We start from the raw sequence: 26397 nt of genomic DNA, 5'->3' as shown, positions 1-26397 counted from the left end.
ATAACCACTGGAGAGAGCTGACAGGTAATGATTTAACCTGAGGATCACCACACCTCAGCTGAAAGGCAATGTTGAAAACTTCATGAATAACCTCAGCCGGTACAGGAACTGAACCTGCACTGTCAGCGTCACTCTGTATCATGAACAAACCATCCAGCTAACTATTATGTAGAGGGTCCAACATATGCTGATATTCGAGAGCCCAACAAGGGAAGAAGCTGTGCTGGACCTCATTCTAGAGAATGAAGCTGGACAGGTGGTTGAGGTGGTGGTGGGAAGCATTTCAGTGATAGTGATCACAACATATACAATTTAAGCTTGTTATGGACAAAGAAATAGAAAAGTTGTGTACTGTGTGCAGTTTTGGGCGCCGTACTTACGCAAGGATATTTTGGCCTTGGAGGGAGTGCAGAGGAGGTTTACTAGGCTGATGCCGGAGTTGAGGGGGTTGAGCTATGAGGAGAGGCTGAATAAATTAGGCTTGTACTTGTTAGAGTTTAGAAGAATGAGAGGAGATCTCATTGAGACGTATAAGATGATGAATGGGATGGATAGGATAGAGGTGGAGAGACTCTTCCCGCTCAGAAAGGATAGTTGGACTAGGGGGCACAGCCTCAAGATAAAGGGGGGGGCGGTTTAGAACGGAGTTGAGGAGGAACTTCTTCACTCAAAGGGTGGTGAATCTCTGGAATTCTCTGCCCGTTGAAGTGGTGGAGGCTACCTCGCTAAATATTTTTAAGAAGCTGGTTGATGGGTTTTTGATAAGAGAGGGGATTAAGGGTTATGGGGAGAGGGCGGGAATGTGGAACTGAGCCACGACAGATCAGCCATGATCTTATTGAATGGCGGGGCAGGCTCGAAGGGCTAGTTGGCCTACTCCTGCTCCTATTTCTTATGTTCTTATGTTCAAAGGTTTTTTTTTAATTGGGGAGAGCAGACTTTAGTAAAATAAGGCAGGATCTGGCCACGGTAGACTGGGAACAGCTACTGGTGGGAAAATCTACAGAAGAGTAGTTAGAGGGGCATTCAAAAAGGTAACGGGGAGAGTATAAGCCTAACATGTTCCCTCTAGGGTGATAAGGAGGAGTAACAAGCCCAGAGAACCATGGATGAGCAAAGATATTGAGAATATGATGAGAAGGAAAAGAAAGACATGGAGCAGGTACAAGGGGAGCAAATCAGCAGAGACATCAGTGAAATACAGAATGTGCAGAGTGGAGATTTAAGAAAGTAAAGATGAATGCGTAAACTCTGGCTGGTAAAAATAGGGAAAATCCCAAGATACTTTATAAGTATATCAATGGGAAGACGATAACCAGGGCCTATTAGAAACCAGTAGAGCAGTCTGTGGGTGCAGCCAGAGGACACTGGTAGGATGTTCAACAAATACTTCTAATCTGTCTCCACCAAAAGAAAAAGAGGATGAAGGTATGGAATTTAGGGAGAGACTGCAAGGTTCTTGAGAAAAATGACAAGGTATCGGAGGTGTTTGCAGACTTAAAAGTGGACAAATCTCCAGATCCGGATGAAGTGTGTCCCAGGGTGCTGTGGGAGACAAGGGAGGAATTGAGGAGGCTCTGGCCCAAATTTTTACTTCCTCTCTGGCTACAGGGAGGTGCCAGAGGACTGCAGATCAGTTAATGTGGTTCCACTATTAAGAAGGGTTGCAAAGAAAAGCCAAGGAACTACAGACCAATGAGTCTTACGTAAGAACATAAGAACATAAGAAATAGGAGCAGGAGTAGGCCATCTAGCCCTTCAAGCCTGACCCACCATTCAATAAGATCATGGCTGATCTGTCGTGGCTCAGTTCCACTTTCCCGCTTTCTCCCCATAACCCTTAATCCCCTCGCTTATCAAAAACCCATCAACCCGCGTCTTAAAAATATTTAGCGAGGCAGCCTCCACCACTTCAACGGGCAGAGAATTCCAGAGATTCACCACCCTTTGAGTGAAGAAGTTCCTCCTCAACTCCGTTCTACACCGCCCCCCCACCCTTTATCTTGAGGCTGTGCCCCCTAGTCCTACTGTCCTTTCTGAGCGGGAAGAGTCTCTCCACCTCTATCCTATCCGTCCCATTCATCATCTTATACGTCTCAATGAGATCTCCCCTCATTCTTCTAAACTCTAACGAGTACAGGCCTAGTTTATTCAGCCTCTCCTCATAGCTCAACCCCCTCAACTCCGGTATCAGCCTAGTAAACCTCCTCTGCACTCCCTCCAAGGCCAAAATATCCTTGCGTAAGTACAGCAACCAAAAGTACAGCACACAGTACTCCAGCTGCGGCCTCACCAGTGCCCTATACAGTCGCAGCAAGACCTCCCTACTTTTATATTCAATCCCCCTCGCTATGAAGGCCAGCATCCCATTTGCCTTCCCGACCACCTGCTGCACCTGCAGGCTGGGTTTTTGCGACTCATGCACAAGGACCCCCAGGTCCCTCTGCACCGTCGCCTGCTGCAGTTTTTCACCACGTAAGTAATAGTCCTTCCTACCAAAGTGGACCACCTCGCACTTGCCAACAGTAAATTCCATTTGCCATTTCCTGGCCCATTCACCCAGCCTATCTAGATCCTTCTGTAGACTCTCCACATCCTCCGCACAATTTGCCGTTCCACCAATCTTGGTGTCATCAGCAAATTCCGACACCATACACTCGGTTCCCTCCTCCAGATCATCTATATAAATGGTAAATAGCTGAGGCCCCAGCACCGACCCCTGGGGCACTCCAGTAGTCACCAACCGCCAATCCGAATAGCACCCATTAACCCCCACTCTCTGCCTCCTATTTGACAACCAATCCTCTATCCACGCTAACACCCTACCCCCAACTCCATGCCCCCTTACCTTCTGCAATAACCTCTTGTGAGGTACCTTGTCAAACACCTTCTGAAAATCAAGAAAGACCACATCCACCGGCTCTCCTTTATCCACCGCCCTAGACACATCCTCATAGAACTCCAATAAATTTGTCAGACATGACTTCCCCTTAACGAAACCGTGCTGCATCTGCTCTGTCAAGCAAACGTCAGTGATAGAGAAGCCACTGGAGAAAATTCTGGAGGTGAGTATCCCTCTCTACTTGGAGAGGCAAGGCTTAAATCATTGAACCCTACAGTACAGAAAGAGGCCCTTCGGCCCATCAAGTCTGCACCGAACACAATCCCACCCAGGCTCTATCCCCCTTATCCCTTCATATTATACCCACTAATCCCTCTAACCTATGCATCCCAGGTCACGAAGGCGCAATTTCTTAGTATAGCCAATCAACCTAACCCTCACATCTTTGGACTGTGGAAGGAAACTGGAGTACCCAGAGGAAACCCACGCAGACACGAGGAGAATGTGCAAACTCCACACAGAAAGTTACCCCAGCCAGGAATCGAACCCAGGTTCCTGGAGCTGTGAAACAGCAGTGCTAACCACTGTGCTACCATGCCGCCCCAGGGCTTGATCAGGGATAGCTAGCATGGTTTTACCGGACAGAAGTCATGCCTAACAAATGTGATTGAATTTTTTGAGGTGATGACCGGGTGTGTAGATGAGGATAGTGCAGTTGATGTAGTTTACGTGGATTTCAGGAAAGTGTTTGACAAGGTCCCACATGGGAGATTCATAAAGAAGGTAAATTCACAGACGATACAAAGTAATTTGATAAAGTGGATTTAACATTGGCTCAGTTGTAGGACAGTAAGAAGTCTCACAACACCAAGTTAAAGTCCAATACGTTTATTTGGTAGCAAACACCACTAGCTTCGCTGCATTGTGAGACTTCTTACTGTGTTTACCCCAGTCCAACACTGGCATCAGTTGTAGGAGACAGAGGGTAGTGACAGATGGCTGCTTTAATGACTGGAGGCCAGTCTCTAGTGGCATGCAACAGTGATCTGGGCTGGGTCCCCTATTATTCATCATTTATATAAACGATTTGGATGACTACGGATGACTAGGGATAGGATTAGTAAGTTTGCAGATGATACAAAGATTGGCTGGGTGATTAACTATGAGGCTGAGTGCCTTGGGCTACAAGATGTAGACGGGATGATCAAATGATGGAATCAGATGGAATCTAACCCAGAAAAGTGTAAGGTACTCCTTACTTTGAAAGGAATAATTTGACAATGAATGGCATGGAACCACATCATGGAGCAGAAGGTCCTTGGCATGATTGTCCATAGATCTCTGACAACAGAAGGGCATGTTAGTACGGTGGTGAAAAAGGCATATGGGATACTATCAATCAAGACACAGGTTACAAAAGCTGGGAAGTCATGAATTGTATAGAACATTGGTGATGCTATAGGTGGCTCTGCCGTTTTGGTCGCCATTTTTTTAGGAAGGATCTGATTGCGTTGGAGGGGGTGCAGAGGAGATTCACCAGGATATTGCCTAGATGGAACATTTCAGCTATGAAGAGAGGTTGGGTAGGCTTGGGTTGTTTTTGTTGGAGCAGGGAAGACTGAGGGCTGACGTGATTGAGGTGTACAAGGTTATGAGGGGCATGGACAGAATGGATATGACACTGCTGTTCCCCTTAGTTGAAGGGTCAGTAACAAGGGGACATAGGTGGAAGCGAGGTGCAGGAGGTTTAGGGGGATGTGAGGAAAACTTTTTTACCCAAAGGGTGGTAGATGCAAGTTGCCTCTTTTTCCTTTAAAATGTACCTGGATTAGCACTTGGGCAAAGTGCTGTGAAATGTGGTTAAGTGGGAGGTCAGGTTTTTTTGAGTGTTGGTGCAGAATCAGTGTGCTGAAGGGCCTTTTCTGCACTCTGATTCTATTCTATGGGGGCCTTGTGTGATGACTTCAGCCAGGCTTGCTAGAATATGAACTACCTAATGAGTCTGAATTGATGGTTAAATCAGAGAGTCTCACGCTCCCTATTTAAAGTAGGTGTGTCAGACTCCCAGCCTCCATTCAGCAGGAAGCAACTGGAGAGCTGGCTGTGTACAGATGAATGGTGTAAATAAATTAACTCGGTGATGAGACTTTCGCCTCCATGGAGTTACTACAGTGGTGATGAGGAAAAAGCAGAGATCTGAAGGAACTTGGTGAACCACCACACATAATGAGTGTAAGCCATTGTTGTGAAAACATGCCGTTGTTTGGGAAATTGGACTGTCTTGACCTTACAATGGAGGACTGGGCCTAATATGTAGAAAGGATGAAGTATTTCTTCAGGACAAACAACATAATCTCACATGACTGCGTGTGGACCAGCAGTTTTCGCGATTATGCACAATTTAACTTTCCTGGAGGCACCGGACACAAAGTCCTCCCGAGAGTTGTCAAACTTAGTTCAAGAATATTATGACCCAAAGCCACCCCTGATCCTGCGAGGTACTGTCTTACTCCATATTTAGAGAAGCAGGGAAGTCAATCATCAGTTTCTTAATGAGGCTAAGACATCTGGCAGAGGCTTGTGAATTTGGAGGCGGGGGAGCACTAAACGAGATGCTCTGAGACTGGTCTGCAGAAGTAATGATATGACTATACAGAAACGCCTGTTGGCATAAGTCCAGCTGGACTGTAAACAGGCATTACAGCTGGCCTCGTCATTAGAACAAGCGGAGCGCGTGAGTTCCAAGGTATCCTGATGGAGGTAGAGGCCAACACCAGGGAGACTGAGTTAGCAGACTACCATTATGGGGCATGCCACTACATAGCAGCCCTCTGAAAAGATTCCGATATGAGGGAGGCCAAGTCTGCTTATAGAACCCCACATAGACAAAGTCAGGTTAAGCCCAGAATGACAGCACTTCCTGTAGAGCTCTGCCCAACATGACATTGCTGTGGTTGACGGTGTCAGGATGCACAGAGGAAAAGCAAGTCTCCTAAACCAACATGGCTGAAAAGAACACACAGGCCGAGGGACAGGAGAGTGCACAACCTGGAAGCTCTCCCTACCTCTGACAAGGAACAGCTCCCAAGCACAGCAATGACAAAATCAGAACCCATCAAACTGTCAGTGAAACAAATGGACGTCTTATTTTAATGGAAGTCGATACAAGCGTAGCCATATCAGTCATAGGGGAGACAGTGTTTAGCAAGGTACGCATGGGTTCTCAGCAAGGCTGAGAACTTATACGGGGGAAACCACTGAAAGTGACAGGTACAACCCATGTGCCAGTTGCTTACAGGAAACAATTAGTTAGGCTTCCATTAACGGTAGTGGAAGATTCAGGCCTAAGTCTCATTGGGCGAAATTGGCTAAAAGGGATCCAGCTAGATTGGACAGCTATCTTCCAGCTAGAAAATGGTCGCCTGAATGACACCCTGAGCAAATATCCAGAGGTCTTTCGGGAAGGCCTAGGAACAATCAAAAGAGTCAAGACAAAATTGCACATCGGCCCAGAGGCTGTCCCAAAGATCTGCAAAGCCTGACTGGTACCATTTGCGTTAAGGGGAAAGGTTGGTGCGGAAATCAAAAGATTACAGCAGAAGGAATAATAAAATGGTCCAGTTCGCAGAATGGTGGTTTCTATCTTAAAGCCAGATGGCTCAGTGGCCTTTGTGGCCATTTCAAACAGATGATAAACCATTGCTCTTAGCTAGACAAATACCCAATTCCCAGGATTGAGGACCTGTACACAAAGTTGGCAGGACTCCTATTCACAAAACTGGACATGAGCCATGCATACCCGTAACTATGGCTGGATGAGGATTCGCAAAAATTCGCCACAATAAATACACTTAAAAGCTTCTTCCAGTATAAAAGATTGCCCTTCAGGTTTTGTCAGCTTGTGCCATATTCCAAAGGACCAGGGAAATCATCCTATAGGGGCTACCACGGGGTTGCCATTTACCTAGATGATGTCCTCATTACGGGTAAAACAAGGGCAGAACATCTGCAGAACGTGGTGGAAGTTCTCAGGAGATTTGCAGCAGCGGGAGTGCGTCTGAAAAGGGAGAAACATGTCTTTTTAGCATCACAAGTAACCTATCTTGGGTACAAAATGGACAAGTCGGCCCTACACCTTCTGGACGATCGGGTGCGAGCAATAAAAGCAATAAAAGGCTCCCACAACCATCCAGGAGCTACGGTCGTTTTTAGGACTGGTAACATACTACGGGAATTTCATAAAGAATAGGGGCTCTATTCTGGATCCCCTCCACCAGTTGCTAAAAAGCGGACAAACTTGGGAATGGTCGGCCCACCAGGACAGGGCCTTTAAGAAAATTAAACAGCAATTCTCATCCAAAAATATATTGGTACCTTATGACCCGAAGAAGGAATTGGTACTCACCTGTGACACTTCTCCATATGGAGTGGGCGCAGTCCTGGCACATGTGGCAGAACTTACAAAAATAGCCAATAGTGTATGCCACCAGGACCCTGGCAATGGCAGAGCGAAGATATGCCCAGATTGAAAAGGAAAGACTGGCAATAATCTTTGCAGTCAAAAAATTTCACCAGTATTTATATAGGTGAAAATTTACGATCGTAACAGATCGTAAACCCTTGGTGGGCCTACTGAAGGAAGACAAAGCAGCGCCGCGGATAGTGTCAGCCCGGATCCAGCATTGGGCATTATTGCTGGCGGCACGTTAGTATCAATTGGAGCACCAAGGACTTGAGTGGCCAATGCTTTAAGCTGGCTACCGTTACCAGATACCACATCGCTGGCACCCAGAATGGAGGAGACTGCGATGGCGTTAAACTTTATGGATACCCCCCTGGTGGATGCACACAATGTCCGCCAATAGATGCAGAAAGACCCTGTATTGACAAAGGTAAAGCACCTGGTGCTAATAGGGCAGCTGGAAAGACCGGTTCATTCACAGTTCCACCCATACTGGAGTAGGAGGGAACAAATGACGGTGGAAGATGGGGTACTGCTGTGGGGACCACAGGCCATCGTCCCAAGGCAGGGTCGTCGGGCCATATTGGCTGAACTACACCATGGACATCCTGGAGTATTAGAAATGAAGATGCTGGCCAGGAGCTACGTCTGGTGGCCAGATCTGGACACAGACATAGCAAAACTGGTAGAACAGTGCCAGAAATGCCAACTGGGGCAGAAGGCACCACCAGTAGCCCCGCTGCACCTGTGAGAATGGTCATGACTCCATATCGAATTTGCAGGCCCATTTATGGGGTCCATGTTTCTGGCGATAATAGATGCCTATTCCAAGTGGCTAGGCATCTATAAACTAAACTTGCAAACACAATGGTAACTGTTGAGAAACTGCACACGTTTCCCAATAATGGTTCAGTGTTCACCAGCCTAGAGTTCACAAAATTTATGAAATCAAATGGGACCTGGCACATCAAGGTGGCACCTTATCACTCAGCATCAAATGGGCTAGCGGAGAGAGCAGTTCAGACATTAAAGGACAGGTTCAAAAGACAGCCAGCATCCTCATTAGAGATGAAACTCTCAAGGTGATTATTTGACTATAGGATCACTCCACATGCCATCATGAGAACTGTGCCAGCAGAGTTACTGATGGGCAGACAGCCCCACACCAGACTGAGTCTGTTGTTGCCAAACCTGGGAGGAAAGACGGAAAGACACCAGAAAATCCAATGCAGGGGCCATAACAACACTCGCCGAGAGAGGAACTTTGAAGTGGGTGGGGGAAGAGTTTGGGTCAGAAATTATGCGTATGGACCCATCTGGGTAACTGGAACAATAGAGTCCAGGACCAGATCAGTATCCTATCATAGGCAAGGCAGTGGTAAGGAAACACCTGGACCAGGTCCGGGCTTCAGGCTCTCCACCTGTTCCGGAGCCGAGTCCGCCCTGCAGCCCCCTCAACAAGTCAGTACCACCTCCCCTGCACCCTTGATGGGGACCTTAGTGTCCGAAACAGACATAGGACGAAGCTGCAGCAATTCCTCTACCAACTGAAGTGGACGAGGAACCAGACCCCCGGCATTCACGGTGGAAGAGACGGGCATCCAACCATTACTCACCACCGACATCAGAGGCTGAGTTGGAGAATCCTGACCTGGCGCTCAAGTGGAGGAAAAGACCCCTGAGAAGCAAACCGAGGGGATTCCTTGCACTTTTGGGGGGCAGAGCATGATGACTTCAGCGAGGCTAATGAGGTTGGCTTGCTGAATATGAACTACCTGATGAGTCTTAATTGATGGTTAAATCAGGGAACCTTATATCCCCTATTTAAAGCAGGTGAGTCAGACTCCCAGGCTGCATTCAGCAGGGAGCACCTGGAGAGCTGGCTGTGTACAGATGTGTGGTGTAAATAAAGTAACTTGGTGATGGGGCTTTCAACTCCATGGAGTTATTACATCTTGTAAATCTATAAAATCTAACAGTTTTCCTACCCATCTTCAACTCCTTCCCAAATAATCAGCCGCGGAACGGACAGTTCTGCCAATAAGCAGAAATGCACAACTTTCACTATTTAAAAACTACTTTGTACTTGAATTTTACTGTCACTCCTGAGCCGATTTTTCATTTGCTAACTGCAAGCTCTCTGTGGTACGCAGCGATCGGGAAATAACAACCCGGAGCCTTGGATTTCCTGTTCATTAATTGAATAGGACTGAAAGAGTTGCAATTTCTCATTTTTGGAACATGTGAATATTACTCAGTTCTGGAAACAATTCCGTGATCATTTCAGGCACATCAGGTAACCACTGATTTTACTAGCACCAAATAAATCTCCTTCCAGTTAAGGAAATGCTACATATTAAACTTCCAATTTCAGGAACTGATTAAAAAATATTTATTAATGAAGTATACTTATTTGCAATGTTATGACATACTCCCTCTGTGGACAAGAAGCACATTGTTTTAAACAGGCTACATCACTATTTAATGAAACCAAGCTACAACCTGCAATCAAAAGACATTGTGCAGCATACTATTTTCCTGATTGTTGTACAGTTGGCTGCATTTTGGATTTGCACGTTTGCCCCTTTTAACAATATGTAGTAGAAATGCTGGGTGATTTTATACTTTTCTTATAAGCATGAATAAAACAGAGGTTACCATGTCTCCCTGTTCTACTCTCACTCTGAGAATAGGACAGATAATGATATTAAACTGACAGATATTACACCTAGCCTATTCAGTAAACATTCATGGCTTAGGTACCCACTTTGCTCCTGGAATCTGTCTGCCTCAGATTTACGTATCGGATACAAGTAACAAGGCTCTGTTTCTATTGTGGAAATTTTCACTATGGAACCATGGATACCATGTATCCAATTTTCCAGGTTTTTGATTTTGAGAATATCTCAAAAGGCTATATTGAGCTCTATACTCACGAACTGGACTTGAACAAAGCTCTACACTGGAACAGCTGTTCAAAATTTGACTTGGGTGTTAGATTCAAACACTTGTGAGGTCTGAGATTAATGAAATCAGTCAATTATTGAAAGAATAGATGTAACAAGGTGTTAAAGATAAACTCATTTCCAATCATTAATGTACAAGGATAAAGGAATATTATTATTATGCTGGAACAATATTGAACAAGTAAGAACATAAGAACATAAGAACATAAGAAATAGGAGCAGGAGTAGGCCATCTAGCCCTTCGAGCCTGCCCCGCCATTCAATAAGATCATGGCTGATCTGTCGTGGCTCAGTTCCACTTTCCCGCCCTCTCCCCATAACCCTCAATCCCTTCTCTTATCAAAAACCCATCAACCCGCTTCTTAAAAATATTTAGCGAGGCAGCCTCCACCACTTCAACGGGCAGAGAATTCCAGAGATTCACCACCCTTTGAGTGAAGAAGTTCCTCCTCAACTCCGTTCTAAACCGCCTCCCCTTTATCTTGAGGCTGTGCCCCCTAGTCCTACTGTCTTTTTTGAGCGGGAAGAGTCTCTCCACCTCTATCCTATCCATCCCATTCATCATCTTATACGTCTCAATGAGATCTCCCCTCATTCTTCTAAACTCTAACGAGTACAAGCCTAGTTTATTCAGCCTCTCCTCATAGCTCAATCCCCTCAACTCCGGTATCAGCCTAGTAAACCTCCTCTGCACTCCCTCCAGGGCCAAAATATCCTTGCGCAGGTGCGGCGCCCAAAACTGCACACAGTACTCCAGCTGCGGCCTCACCAATGCCCTATACAGCTGCAGCAAGACCTCCCTACTTTTATATTCAATCCCCCTCGCTATGAAGGCCAGCATCCCATTCGCCTTCCTGACCACCTGCTGCACCTGCAAGCTGGGTTTTTGCGACTCATGCACAAGGACCCCGAGGTCCCTCTGCACCGTCGCCTGCTGCATTAATGGAGTAACATTAATGGAGTAACAGTAACAGTAATGGAGTAACAGTCGCCAGTAACATTAATGGAGCAAGCCATTCTAACATTTTCCTGATTGCCTGGAATTTTATTCCAAATTTTGATTACATTTTTAAGCCACGTGCTTTATTAAATTTAATTTAACAATCTTGTGACCAATCTGATTTCTTATTTTTTAAGGTCCAATGATCACTTATGGCAATAGTGTTCACACCCGGGATCTTAAAACACGTCATGGTTTATATATAAAGGGACTATGTTCTACCAATGGTCAGCACTCAGGAACTCTGGATCATGCAGTGCAATCCCCATTTCACCTACAAAGCATGATTCTTTCAGTCAAATGTGGAACCAGGAGGAGCACATTAAAGTAAGCAAAGTAAAACATAGCTTTCCCAAATATAGAGAAATATAGAGAACACATAAAGAGAAAATGTGCAGGAAAATTACAGACAAGTGCAACAATTACAGAACAACAATAATGGTGGGATTTCAATTATCCAAGCAGTAAGTGGGATAGTAATAGTGTGAAGGGCAGGGAAGGAGAAGAGTTTCTGAAGTGTAATCAGGAGAATTTTTTTGGCCAGTATGTTTGTAACCCAATGAGGGAGGAGGCATAGCTGGATCAGGCTCCAGGGAATGATGGGAGTCAATTAGACAAATTGTCAGTAGATTTTTTTTAAGAAAGTACCCTATAGAATTAAAATACTCATTTAAAGGATGGGTGAACATGAGTGAGGTGTTGGTGGTGGCTGGAAATGAACCTATCCTGAATAAATTTGGATCAAAGATTGGCAGGTAAAATTGTAATGGGACAATGGGAGATGATTCAGGTAAAACTGAGGTACATCCCCTTGAGGAGGAAATGTAGGGCAATCAAAGCCAGAGCTTGCTTTGTGATGAAAGGGATAAGGGAATAGGGTTAATAGAAAATGGGTTCATAAGGCATAAGAACAGGAAAACCTGGAGTGTATATGCACAAATCATTGAAGATAGCAGGGCAAGTTGAGAAAGTGGTTAAAAATGAGAATATAGGGGGCATGGTTAGTAAGTTTGCAGATGACACCAAGACTGGTGGCATGGTGAACAGTGAGGAAGGTTATCTCCAATTGCAGTGGGATCAATTGGACCAGTGGGCTGACGAATGGCAGATGGAGTTTAAATGCAAGGTAATGCATTTTGATAGACTGATCCTGAACTTACTGAGTTAATGGTAAGGTGTTGGGGAGACTTATAGAATAAAGAGATCTAGGGGTACATGTTCATAGCTCCTTGAAAATGGAGTCACAGGTAGACAGAGTGGTGAAGAAAGCATTCGGCATAAGAACATAAGAAATAGGAGCAGGAGTAGGCCATCTAGCCCTTCGAGCCTGGCCCGCCATTCAATAGATCATGGCTGATCTGTCGTTGCTCAGTTCCACATTCCCGCCCTCTCCCCATAACCCTTAATCCCCTCGCTTATCAAAAACCCATCAACCCACGTCTTAAAAATATTTAACGAGGCAGCCTCCACCACTTCAACGGGCAGAGAATTCCAGAGATTCACCACCCTTTGAGTGAAGAAGTTCCTCCTCAACTCCGTTCTAAACCACCCCCCCTTTATCTTGAGGCTGTGCCCCCTAGTCCTACTGTCCTTTCTGAGCGGGAAGAGTCTCTCCACCTCTATCCTATCCATCCCATTCATCATCTTATACGTCTCAATGAGATCTCCCCTCATTCTTCTAAACTCTAACGAGTACAGGCCTAGTTTATTCAGCCTCTCCTCATAGGTCAACCCCCTCAACTCCGGTATCAGCCTAGTAAACCTCCTCTGCACTCCCTCCAAGGCCAAAATATCCTTGGGTAAGTGCAGCGACCAAAACTGCACACAGTACTCCAGCTGCGGCCTCACCAATGCCCTATACAGCTGCAGCAAGACCTCCCTACTTTTATATTCAATCCCCCTCGCTATGAAGGCCAGCATCCCATTCGCCTTCCTGACCACCTGCTGCACCTGCAGGCTGGGTTTTTGCGACTCATGCACAAGGACCCCGAGGTCCCTCTGCACCATCGCCTGCTGCAGTTTTTCGCCACATAAGTAATAGCTTGATTGGTTTCATGCTTGGTTTCATCAGTCAGAACATTGAATACAGGAGTTGAGACGTCTTGTCAAAGTTGTACAAGACATTGGTAAGGCCATACTTGGAATACTGTGTGCAATTCTGGTCACTCTATTATAGAAAGGATATTATTAAACTAGAAAGAGTGCAGAAAAGATTTACTAGGATGCTACCGGGACTTGATGGATTGAGTTACAAGGACAGACTGAATAGACTGGGACTTTTTCCTCTGGATCGTAGGAGCTGAGGGGTGATCTTATAGAAGTCTATAAAATAATGAGCATAGACAAGGTAGATAGTCAATATCTTTTCCCAAAGGTAGGGGAGTCTGAAACCAGAGGGCATAGGTTTAACGTGAGAGGGGAGAGATACAAAAATGTCCACAGGGGCAATTTTTTCACACAGAGGGTGGTGAGTGTCTGGAACAAGCTGCCAGAGTTAGTAGTAGAGGCGGATACAGTTTTATCTTTTAAAAAACATTTAGATAGTTACATGGGTACAATGGGTATAGAGGGATATGGGCCAAATGTGGACAGTTGGGATTAGCTTAGGGGCTTTTAAAAAAAAATAAGGGCAGCATGGACAAGTTGGGCCAAAGAGCCTGTTTCCATGCTGTAAACCTCTATGACTGTAAATAATATGGGATCCTGGCCTTTATAAATAAAGGTAGCAAGGAAGTTATAATGAAGCTTTACAAAATATTAGTTCAGCCAATTCTGGATACCTCATTCTAGAAAGGATAGGAATGCTTTAGGGCGGATGCAGAAAAGTTTCACTATGAAGGTTCCAGGATAAGGAGGAAATACTGAGAGGAACTTTATAGATTTATTCATGTATTATGTGGGGTCTAGACAGTATAAAAGAGAGAAATTGCTTCCATTGGCAAAAGGTTCAGAGATTACTGATTAAAGGAGATTGGTAAAGAACTAGAGGCAACACGAGGTAAAAACATTTAACACACAGCAAGAGGGTTTTGGAAGCAAATTCAATTACGGCTTTCTGAAGGGAATTGAATAAGTACCAAAGGATAAAAAAATTGTAAGGCTATAGAGAAAATATTGGTAGTGAGGCCTGTTAGATTGCTCCTACAGACAGCTATCATTGACCTGATAAGCCAAATGGCCTCTGCCTGTTTAGTAACCATTCTGTGATTCAAGCAGCAGATCCTGTACAGTAGTATTCGCAGAGTCAGTGGCAGCAATTGCCAGGACTAGAATTACAAGCACTCCCCAGATTCTACGTCCCGAAGTCCAGGCCAAGGCAAGTGCAAGCGGATCTCATGGCAACTAGAAGAAGGTTAGCCCAGGATAGGTTGGGAGAGTGTGGGGTGGGTACTTGATGGAGAAGCCAAGTGGGAGGAGATTGCACTCGCTGGGCAGACCTTGGACTGGGCCACCCAATATTCCCACCCAATCATGGTGGCCTGCCCTTCCCCCGAAACCCTCCCACCAGCCTCAATTGACACTTATATAACCAATTAAAGGCCTCATTTAGGGTGAAGGTGGGCAGGCTACCCTATAAGCCTTGCCGGCACCACATAAAATTGCTGGCAGATCAAGGATGGACTGGAGGGCAGCAGGAAGGTCACATGAGAATTTTACAGGCTCTCGTCCTGCAAAACTGCCATTGAAGAACCATCAAATCCTGCCCCAGAAAAAGAAGGCTCATGATCTATTGTATACTTTTATTGTTCCCGTTGAGCACATAGCCCCAAAATCCTTTCTTTCCTCGTTGTCAACCTGTCTGTTCTGATGGGTAGATTCAAAATTCTAGTGATCTCCTTAATGACTGTTCTATTCTTACGTTAGCCAGCACAAACACTCCAGAATGCTCTTAATAAAGAAAGTACCTCCTTTCAAGCTGTGCCTTGGAATATTTAGCAACATGGTATCAAATCAAAGGCAAGTATTGCTAACGGGTATCTTATCAGAAATAAATAAAAGATAAATATTACAAAGCTAATTTCAGTAGCAACTTGACACATTTTGTTCATTTTGAAAGCTGCTTTCACAGTATTTAACAAAATAGTTCTTACCTTCAGTGAAGCATTCAATGGTATTGGCAGGACCTAGAATAGGATAACCATCTTCATTCAGTCTTATATTACTGCCTACGGGACAGGTTGGAATGACAGTTGTGAGCTTGGTTGTTGCCTCTGTTGTAGTTCTTGTGGTCGTTGCCTCTGTTGTAGTACTTGTGGTCGTTGCCTCTGTTGTAGTACTTGTGGTTGTTGCAGCCGTGGTAGTGGTAGTTGTAGCTGTAGTTGTAGTGGTAGTGGTAGGCGCAACTGTCGTTTCTAACGGGCGGATTAATCCGATGACAGGTTTGCCTCCGACTGATAAGACTGGCTTTCCTTTTGGATCCACTAAAGGCTTGCTGTCTCTCCCATGTCCAAACAGAGGTAATCCATCAGGACTCAGGATTGGGGATCCTTGTTGATCTTTAAAATTAAAATTAAACAGAAACATGGCAGCTATTTTACTACAAGGTGTTAAATACCTTTTTTTTCCCCTCATAATAATGAGCATTGTTGGCAAGGCCAGAATTAATAGCCCATCCCTAATTGCATTGAGAAGTAGCACTTGTGGTTGACAGGTGGACTCTGGTCAAAGATTGTGAAGTCGTCAGAGCTCTGGGGCAAATTTGGTGCTTTGCTGGCTCTCTTGCTGAGGATAATGCTAAGGACTATACTAACAAAGAATTTAAGATTATCAACCAGCCATTCAATATGGCTCATTTATGCTATGTAGAAGCTAAACATGTCCATACTCATGGACCGCTCATCTGAAAATAGAAAGAACACATCCAGACTTTGCATCCTTCTCAATTAAACAAAAGAAGACAACTGTTCCTGGTGCATTTCTCCATCAGTGTTGTCTCACCTTTTTTAAAATTTAAACAGAGGTTTGGGAATAACTCTTCCCTGATGCATTTTCCATGACAACACTTTAAACAGAGACCGCTTGCCAACCAATTAGCACCCTTTTCTCATGCAATATAAATTGTTTCCTTTGAAATTTGGTATTTTTATGTCAGTCCTGAGTAAGTCAAAAAGCTTCTACAGCATATTTATTTTTTCAGCAGTAGATATATTAATTATCAAGTACTGATAAGAATTACTTTTCCTTTTGGAATCAAATTTATTTTAAAGAGGTCTGACTGGAATTGCACAAACCTAGTACAGTTCGTCCATCTACTCCCAGTTGTACTTGGAGGGGCTTTCCCTCTGTATCCTGGAGGATTTGTCCTTCAGGATTCATCAATATTCCTTGATCAAGATCTACAATCTGTTTTGGAAGTTAAAAACCATTAATAAATCACATTTTTCAATTGATTTAACTTTGACATTGATTTGACAATTTCTTGAATCAATTATACAAGAAATACTCAACCCATTTAGTATTCTGAGGTCCAGCGATGACCCTACGCCCAGTCGCTTTTTCATTACTCCCTTTGTTAGCTGAAACTTTGCTCTCTCTGTCAGCTGTTAAATTTGGTTTCCCATTTTTCCCTGAAATTTGACACAATATTTAAATTCATTCATGAATGATATTGTCTGAAAGTCTATATTTATTATGAATCTTGTCTCAAGTATTTCAGCAGATTATTGGAATTTTTTTAATCTTATGAAAAATTAATGTAAAATACACCTTTTTTTAATCTGAACATAATCTTGCTCATTGTCTGAAAATATGGCAGGATGTGCTCAAGAATGTCTACCATTCCCAACTTTCCCTGAATTGAACTCAATTGATCATTCAGGGGTATTGCTGTGCATGAAAATTGAGTAAAAAGTCTGACAACACCAGGTTTAAGTCCAACCGATTTATTTGATAGTAAACTCACAAGCTTTCGGGGTTTGTCCCTTCGTCAGGGACCAGTCCAACGCCGGCTTATCCACATCATGAAAATTGAAACATAGGAGCAGAATTAGACCATCCATCCCTTTGAGTAATTAAATTAGATCATAGTTGATTTGTATCTTAACTCCATGTATCAATCTTGATTCTCTAACTTCCAACACGTTTACCTCAGAAAAGTCTATCAATTTCAGTTTTGAAATTTTCAATTGAACTTTTTAGGTGAGAAGATTTCTCTATTCTGTGAGAAACCTGTTACGTATGCTGGGGTATGCCCTTTTAAGAGAACGGGTCAGGTGATCTGGGACAAGCCAGTCTTGTGCAGAATGCGCCAGAGATATGACATGAAAACAAACAGTTCCAGTTAGTTTACTCCTACTTACCTCGTGGTCTTTTCTTAGTCCATATTAAACCTCATATATAATAATTGCCAACGAGGCTGAATTACGGCCGACAGACTGTACGGCACCAATGATTCTTCGGAAGGAGGGAAGATTGACATCATCCTAGATTCCGAAAACAGTGCAAATCATCCAGAGTAGACTTGAGGGAACAGGCCTAGGTGTCGAGGGAAGTGGTCACAAGGGGACTCGGGCTACATTCGATGGGAAGAGTGGGAGAGTACAGAGAGAGCAGCAGCACAAAGAGAGGCAAAAACACATTAAATGTGGCTATAAAAGATGAAGGCAGATAATGACGGGTCAGTTCAGGGTAATGGGGCCATTCGATAGAGGTATGGACAGCTGTATGCTATATGGAGAACTAGATGTTATACACAGAGCATTTTCACTAACACTTAAAAGCCAATAAAGATGAAGAACGCATGGTAGCAATCCTCCTGCGTACTACCGGGAGTAAGACATTTGCTACACTAAGAAGTCTCATACAACTCAAAGTCCACAGAAAAACCCCTAGCAGAGTTGAGTAAGGCACTAAGAAACCCGTATATCCCAAAGCCACTTATGATAGCAGAACATTTTCGATTTTATAAAAGAATACAGTTGGAAGAAGAATCCATCACACAATCTGTGGCAGTGTTAAAAAGAGAGACAGAACACTGTGAATGTGGCAAGTTCCTGTAAGATGCTTTGCAGAGCCATTCAGTTTGTGGGCTACGCAATGAAGTGATCCAATGGAAACTTATCACAAAAGTGTTCTTAGACTTTAAAGTGGCCTTTGAAATTGCTACTGCTGTGGAGTTAGCTGCAAATGAAGCAACACATTTGGGTGGCAGCAGAATATGGTGTCAACTGCAGAATGTTGCCACGGTTGCAGGTCTGGCCAAAGAGTCAATATGCTGAACTCCTGAAACCCAGTGTCACAGCTGTCAATGCATGGGGCATATAGCCCAAAATTAGGTCGCAACTGAAAGGAAAGGGGAGTCGAACAGAGACTGACGGCTAGGCACAAGATAAATGTTGCCAGACAAGAAGGGGACAGGGAGTCCGCCTGATCTATGGAAGAAGCAGAAGAACCTAAATCTACAAAGTTCTTGCTTTATATGTAACCAGTTCGAGGAGAAGCTGATAAATTCTGGGTCCTTCCCAAGGTAGAAGGGAAAATAACTAAAATGGAAGTGGATACGGAGGCAGCATCATCGCTGATTCCGGACTCAGTATACAGAGACAACTTGAAAACACTACCTTCAAAAATCACCTCAAGAAGAAGAAAAAGGCACATGATATGCATAGGCAGCTGGGATCAAGTGAATCTCTTGAAGAGTATAAAGGGTGTAGGAATAGAGTTAAAAGAGAAATCAGGAGGACAAAAAGGGGATACGAAATTGTTCTGGCAAAGAAGAATCCAAAGAGCTTCTACAAATACATAAAGAGCAAAAGAATAATAAGGGAGAGAGTAGGGCCTCTTAAGGATCAACAAGATCATCTATGTGCTGATCTACAAGAGATGGGTGAGATCCTAGATGAATATTTCTCAACAGTATTTACTGTTGAGAAAAGCATGGATGTTAGGGAACTTGGAGAAATAAATAGCGATGTCATGAGGAGTGTACATTTACAGAGAAGGAGGTGCTGGAAGTCTTGAAGTGCATCAAGGTAGATGAATCCCCGGGACCTGATAAAGTCTATCCCAGGACATTGTGAGAGCCTAGGGAGGAAATTGCAGCTCCCCTAACCGAGATATTTGAATCATCGATAGTCACGGGTGAGGTGCCTGAAGACTGGAGACACAAATGTCGTGCCTTTGTTTAAAAGGAACTGCAGGGAAAAGCCTGCAGGCCAGTGAGCCTCACATCTGTAGTGGGTAAATTGTTGGAAGGTATTTTGAGAGACAGGATCTACAGGCATTTAGAGATGCAAGGACTGATTATGCAAGGACTGTTGCATAAAGTTAAATCTCACGGGATCCAGGGTGAGGTATCTAAATGGATACAAAATTGGCTTCTTAACAGAAGCCAGAGGATGGTTGTAGAGAGTTGTTTTTCAAACTGGAGGCCTCTGACCAACGGTGTGCCTCAGGGATCAGTGCTGGGCCCACTGTTATTTGTCATTTGTATTAATGATTTGGCTGAGGGTTGACCTTATAGAGGTCTACAAAATAATGAGGGGCACAGACAAGGTAGTCAATATCATTTCCCATAGATAGGGGAGTCTAAAACTAGAGGGCATTGGTTTAAGGTGAGAGGGGAGAGATACAAAAGTGTTCAGAGGGGCAATTTTTTCACACAGAGGGTGGTAAGCGTGTACAATTTTATCTTTTAAAAAGCATTTAGATAGTTGCAAGGTTACGATGGGTACAGAGGGATATGGGCCAAATGTGGGCAATTGGGATTAGCTTATGGGTTTTTAAAAAAAGGGCGGCATGGACAAGTTGGGTCGAAGAGCCTGTTTCCATGCTGTAAACATCTATGACTCTATGACTTACACAAAGCAAGTGGTGCCACTGAGAGGAAACATACTGGTACAGGTACAACTGAAGGACCAGTGTGTGGAGCTACCATTGTATGTTGTTAAGGGTGCCCACCCTGCTTTATTTGGATATTCCTGGTTGCAGAAATTAAAATTAAATTGGTGGTGTGGTAATTTGGCTGGCAGTTTCGAGAACAAGTTTACAGGACCTTCTGGGGAGATATGAGGATGTGTTCAAGGGGACCCTGCATCATAGAAACCCTACAGTACAGAAAGAGGCCATTCGGCCCTTCAAGTCTGCACCAACCAAGATCCCACCCAGGCCCTATCCCCATATTCCAAATATTTACCCACTAATCGCTCTAACCTATGCATCTCAGAGACCCTGCATGAGATGAAAGGGATCAATATTAAAATTCAACTGAAGTCATGAGACTCGTCCAAGGAGTCTGAATGTGTGTCTGGCACCATATGTCTTATGGCCAAAGGTGGAGATTGAATTAGAATGACTGACGAGCATGGGGTGCTGGAACCAATCACCACCAGTAAATGGGCCACTCTAATTGTTCCAGTTTTGAAGACAGACAGCATCTTGAAAAGCTGTGGGGACTTCAAGGTCACTGTCGACCCAGCCCTGTGTGCAGATCAATACCTGCTTCCACTTATTGTTTAGTGGATTTGGCAGGAGGTAAGAAATTTTCGAAGATGGACTTGCCTCAGGCCTATCTCCTAATGGGGGTCACAGAAGAGTCCCAACCACCTCTGATGATAACAACACATTGGGGTTTTTTCCATTACAAGCGTCTTCCCTTCAGCAGCACACCACCACAGCCCTTTTCCAGGGGGCAATGGATCCAATTCTAAGTGATTTACTCAGGATCTGGTGTTACTGGATGATAATAATGTCAAGCTCTACCAAACAAGAGCATTTGAAGAACTTAGGAGACCTTCAGAAAGTTGCAGAAGCATGGCCTGCAAGTAAAGAAAGAAAAATGCAAATTCTTTAAAGATTTGATTGAATTCCTGATGGTGAATGTCTGGAACGTGCTGCCCGGGGAGATGGTGGAGGCAGATACCATAGCAGCACTTAAGGGGCATCTAGACAAATACATGAATAGGATGAGAATGGAAGGACACAGACTCTGTAAGTGCATACGGTTTTAGTTTAGGCAGGCATCATGATCAGTGCAGGCTGGGAGGGCCAATAGGCCTGTTCCTGTGCTATACAGTTCTTTGTTCTTTGTACCTGGACCACATCATTGATAGTGAGGGACTCCACGGGGCACCCAGGAAAATGGATGCCATTATAGAAGATCCTAGACCAGAAAACGTATTGCAGTTGCGATTGTTCTTTGGGGCAGTCGATTATTATGGCAAGTTGGCAGCAAATCTGGGTACTGTATTTAAATCGTTACACCGACGGCTTGGTAAAGGCTGACCATTGAGATGGACCCAGGACTGTGAAGGGGCTTACTGGGAGATACAACAAAGATCAGAAGCGCTAACCCATTTCGACCCAAAGTTGCCACTGCAATTATCCTGTGATGCCTCGTCTTATGGGATTGGTACTGTATTGTCACAGATACTGTCCAATGGAGAAGAAAGGCCCTACCTTTACGTCAAGGTCTTTGACAAAAAGAGAGAAAATTATGCCCAGGTCGAGAAGAAAGGGTTGACAATCATATTTGGGGTGAAGAGATTCTCACATTTCCTATATGGCCGTTATTTTGTGCTGTTAACTGACCATAGACCTCTCCCCACCATTTTTGGGTCAGTACCAAAACACCATACAGAGTGGCAGCATGCGTATAAAGATGGGTCCTACTGTTATAAGCATACTCCTATGGTATATGGTATCAAGAATCAGACAGCTTTTACAAGGCTGCCTCTGTCTGCAGGAATGGATGTTCCCGATTGGCATTTGAAAATTATGTATTTTCAACTAGATGATAAGGCACCAGAGCCTGAAGGCCAGATCTGAAATGCCAAAACAAATGTTGTATTAAATGAAGCAAAATAAAAGTTGTCTTAAGTGAAGCAAATGATTTAGTTTTGAGAGAAAACTATTCATAGAAATCAGCTTGATTTGCGTTCCTACCTGTCCAGGAGGTGGGAGTTGTCCATAACAGATTGGCGTGTATTGTGGGGAAAAGTGTCATCAATCCTCCCTCATTAGGAGGAAGAGTGCTGGAACAAGTACACCAAAGACATCTGGGAGTGTTGTGAATGAAGGAGATTGCCAGGAACTATTTTTGGTGGCCAAGTGAAGACTCCCAGATTGAGGCAGGTTTGTATGAATCTTGCACTATAGTGCACAAAGCACCACCATTGTTGCCCCTCCATCTATAGGAGGGGCCTGAAGCTCCTTGGCAAAAGATCCATGTAGACTTTGCAGGTCTAGTGGAAGGAAAAATGTTATTGGTGGTGGTCAATACCCACTCAAAATGGCCAGAAGTAGCAACTATGAAGTCAGTGTCTGCATGTGTGACAATAGATCAATTCGATGAACTGTTTGTTCAACTTGGAATCCCAAACAACTGGTGAATGACAACGGGCCACAGTTTGTAGCAATGGAGTTGGGGGAATACCTTGACCATCAAGGAGTACAAGAGGTGAGGCTGGCTCTGTGTCACCCTGAGACAAACGGCCAGGTAGAAAGGTTTGTTCAGATCTTAAAGCATGCGCTTAAGGTTTCCCAAGGGGTGAGTGAATCAATTTCTAAATACCTATCATGACACACCTCATGCAACGACCTAATGTTCCCCGGCTTCGGTGATATTTGGTTGCAAATTATGGACCACTTTGACCCAAAGTGGCCAGAGGAGCTGAGAGAAGTGGTGGCAAAGAACCAGGAAGGGCTGGTGGCCTGAAGGGAGAAGAATTCCAAGTTAAGGAAGGTCAGGAAAGGAGAAATCTGTTGGTGAGGAACTACATGTTGGGTGAGAAATGGGTTCCAGTGACAGCGGTGGCTCAGATGGAGCTATTGTCATACATTGCACAGACCCAAGATGAGGGTCTGGAAGTTGCACGGATCAGCTGGTGGCCACTCCACATCAAAAAAGGGAAGTCCTTCCTGATCTGGACACATTGCAGGCGGAGCCAAAGGAACCGACTTAGTCAAGTGTACCTGAAGCAGAAGTATTTTTTCCCAAAGAGGAAACATTGGTAAAGTCTACAGGAGACAGTAACCAAGCAAGAAAGGAGGCTCGTGAGCTTCTGGAAATTCAGGAAAGAATGCCCGAGAAGACTCCTGAGGCAAGAAGACATTTGTCCAGGAATCATCGTCCTCCAGATAGACTGATTATGTTGACATTTAAGCAGACATTGATATTTTAATTCACTGTTCATGTTTTTGTATACAGTTGAAGTGTGTATGTATATATGTTTGGCTCAATCATTATATAAGTGAGTTAAAAACATATATATGCTATATTGGGGGGGGGGAGGTTTGAAGTAAGAGGGGACAAATATTGTGTATGTTGGCAGCATGCCCTTTAAGAGAACAGGTCAAGGGCATGTCCCTTTAACAGGTGACCCAGGACACATGTTCCACCTTGGGTGGTGCTCGCCAAGCCAGTTTAGTATTGACTGTGCTGGATTTACAATGTATTAATAAACAGGTCCAGTTAGCTTACTCCCACTTAACACATTGTCTACTAGTCCAAGTTGGACCTCATACATAATAAAATCGAGCTTTTTTTTTGAGATTCTTCCCCCCTTTTCTGGACATGCCTATGAAAGGAAATAGATTCTCTGTATCTGCCAAATCAACTCCTTTAATCTCTTAAACACCTCAATCAGAAAACTCATTAATCTTTTATATTCATGGCAGCATTTTTGATACCATTTTTATATCTCAAAGTCTGCAGGGACAATTGCTTGTACCAAGATTTGCAGCTATAGTTGGTATCAGAATGGTGAGTGCGGGTGGCCAGGATCTCGTGCCAGCTAATTTCCTTGACATAGAAGATCTACCATATCTATCATGCCTATTGACTATCACTCTCGGAGCTATTACAATTGCTTGTAAATTTACGAGCTACCTTTCATATCTGCTCTTGTATCATCTTCCTATTCTTATGAAATCTTGCAAATTCTTCAGTTACAATGATTTTGCAGTCACATTAGTCTGCTTTTGCTTTTGTCGTAAAGATTAGAACAAAGAAAATTACAGCACAGGAACAGGCCTTTCGGCCCTCTAAGCCTGCACTTACCATGCTGCCCAACTGAACTAAAACCCCCTACCCTTCCAGGGACCATATCCCCCTATTCCCATCCTATTCATGTATTTGTCCAGATGTCCCTTAAAACTCACTATTGTATCTGCTTCCACTACTTCCTCTGGCAGCGAGTTCCAGGCAGCCACCACCCTCTGTGTCAAAAAATTTCCTTGTAAATCTCTGTAAACCTCGCCCCTCGCACCTTAAATCTATGCCCCCTAGTAATTGACTCTTCCACCCTGGAAAAAAGCTTCAAAAAGAAAACAAAATAAGTCTGTATTAAGACAGTAACAAAGGTCGCCAGAATTATCCAGCTCTTCTGCCAGTGTGATCTTCCAGTTCCACCAATGGCCAACCCCAGCTGTGAATTAGCCAGAAGCATGGGGTGCAGCAATAGGCCAGGACCAGAAAATTCCACTGGCTACCATGGCGGGTCATCTCCACCACCGCGAAACACGTAGTGGGGTGGGCAGAAAAATTGGCTGATCTTTGCAAATACCTAAAGGGATGCAAAAGACAGTAATTGCTGGGAATCTAACTTCAAAACAGGAAATGCTTCAAACACTTGAGGCAAGCAGAATCTGTGGAGCGAGGAATAGAATTAGCATTTCACAATGCTGTCTCTCCTACACTGAGGAAATCAAACACAGCCTGGATCATTACTTTGCTGTACATCTCTAGCTATCTGCAGGTAGGGCCCTCAGAATTTGAATATTTACTTCCTTAATTCTCTGACCCGACTTCCACTCTAACACAAACACCTCTGTCATTGACTTTCTGCATCAAAGAACAAAGAAACGTAATGCACAGGATTAGGTCCTTCGGCCCTCCAAGCCTGCACCAATCATGACACCTGCCTAAACTAAAACCATATGTATTTATGGAGTCCGTATCCTTCCATTCCCATCCTATTCATGTATTTGCCTAGTTGCCCCTTAAATACCGCTATCATACCTGTTCGCACGACCTCCCGGATGTTACAGACATTCACCACCCTCCATGTAAAAATCTTGCCTCGCGCATCTCCTCTAAACTTTTCCCCACACATTTTAACTAGTGTCTGACTTTTCTACCCTAGGAAAGAATCTGATTATCCATTCCGTCCATGCCACTCAATTTGTAACAGGTCACCCCTCAACCTCCATCATGCCAGTGAGAACAAACAAAGTTTATCCAACCTCTCCTCATAGCTAATACTCTCCAGACCAGGCAACATCCTGGTAAACCTCTTCTGTACCCTCTCTCAAAGCATCCACATCCTTCTGATAGAACTGACCAGAATTGTATACAATATTCTAAATGAGGTCTAACGAAAGTTCTGCACAGCTGCAGCATAATCTGCCAATTCTCAATGCCCAATGCACCAAACGATGAAGAGAAGCATGCCGTTTGCTTTCTTGACCACCTTATCCACCTTCACTGCCACGTTCACTGATTAGTGGACATGTACGCCCAGATCTCTCTGCCTGTCAATACTCCCAAGGTTTCAACCATTACTGTATAATTCCAACATGCATTGGACCTTTCAAAATGCATTATCTTACATTTGTCCAGATTAAACTCCGTTTGCCTCTGCCTAAGTCTCCAATCGGTCTACATCTTGCTGTCAATTATCTTCACTATCCGCAACTCCACCAATTCTTGTGTTGTCTGTGAACTTACTAATTAGACCAGTTACATTTTCCTCCAAATCATTTATATACACTATGAACAACAAAGGTCCCTGTGGAACACTCGCACCTCGCTACAGCTACCCTCTGTCTTCTATGGCCAAGACAGTTCTGTATCCATCTTGCCAGCACTCCTCTGATGTCGTGTGATTTCACCAGTCTACCATGAGGTACCTGGTCAAAAGCTTTACTGAAGTCCACGTACACAACATCCACTGCCTTTCCCTCATCAATCATCTTCGTCACTTCCTCAAAAACCTTGATCAAGTTAGTGAGGCACAACCTCCCCTTCACAAAACCATGCTATCATTAATAAGTCCATTTGTTTCCAAATGTCAGTAAATCCCTAAGAATCTTTTCCAATAATTTCCCTACCACTGCCCACCAGCCTACAATTTCCTGAATTATCCCTGCTGCCCTTCTTAAACAATGGAACAACTTTGGCTATCCTATG

At 44.1% G+C, this 26397-nt stretch overlaps 1 protein-coding gene across 1 annotated transcript in view; it reads right to left on the bottom strand.

The window, feature by feature from the left end:
• fndc1 (fibronectin type III domain containing 1) overlaps positions 1-26397 on the bottom strand; it is a 221630-nt gene that overhangs the window by 40742 nt on the left and 154491 nt on the right. The window contains exons 12-14 of the mRNA XM_080182267.1: positions 16719-16837; positions 16502-16613; positions 15362-15766 (exon numbers count right to left, since the gene is read on the bottom strand). Coding sequence (XP_080038393.1) covers positions 15362-15766; positions 16502-16613; positions 16719-16837 — 636 coding nt within the window. The remainder of the gene's footprint in view (positions 1-15361; positions 15767-16501; positions 16614-16718; positions 16838-26397) is intronic.

Source organism: Carcharhinus amblyrhynchos, unplaced genomic scaffold (genome assembly GCF_965287045.1).
Source record: "Carcharhinus amblyrhynchos unplaced genomic scaffold, sCarAmb.v2.hapA scaffold_50, whole genome shotgun sequence".
Taxonomy (NCBI): Eukaryota; Metazoa; Chordata; class Chondrichthyes; order Carcharhiniformes; family Carcharhinidae; genus Carcharhinus; species Carcharhinus amblyrhynchos.
Note: the sequence above shows the minus strand (reverse complement) of the source record. Positions and strands in the feature narration are given on the sequence as shown.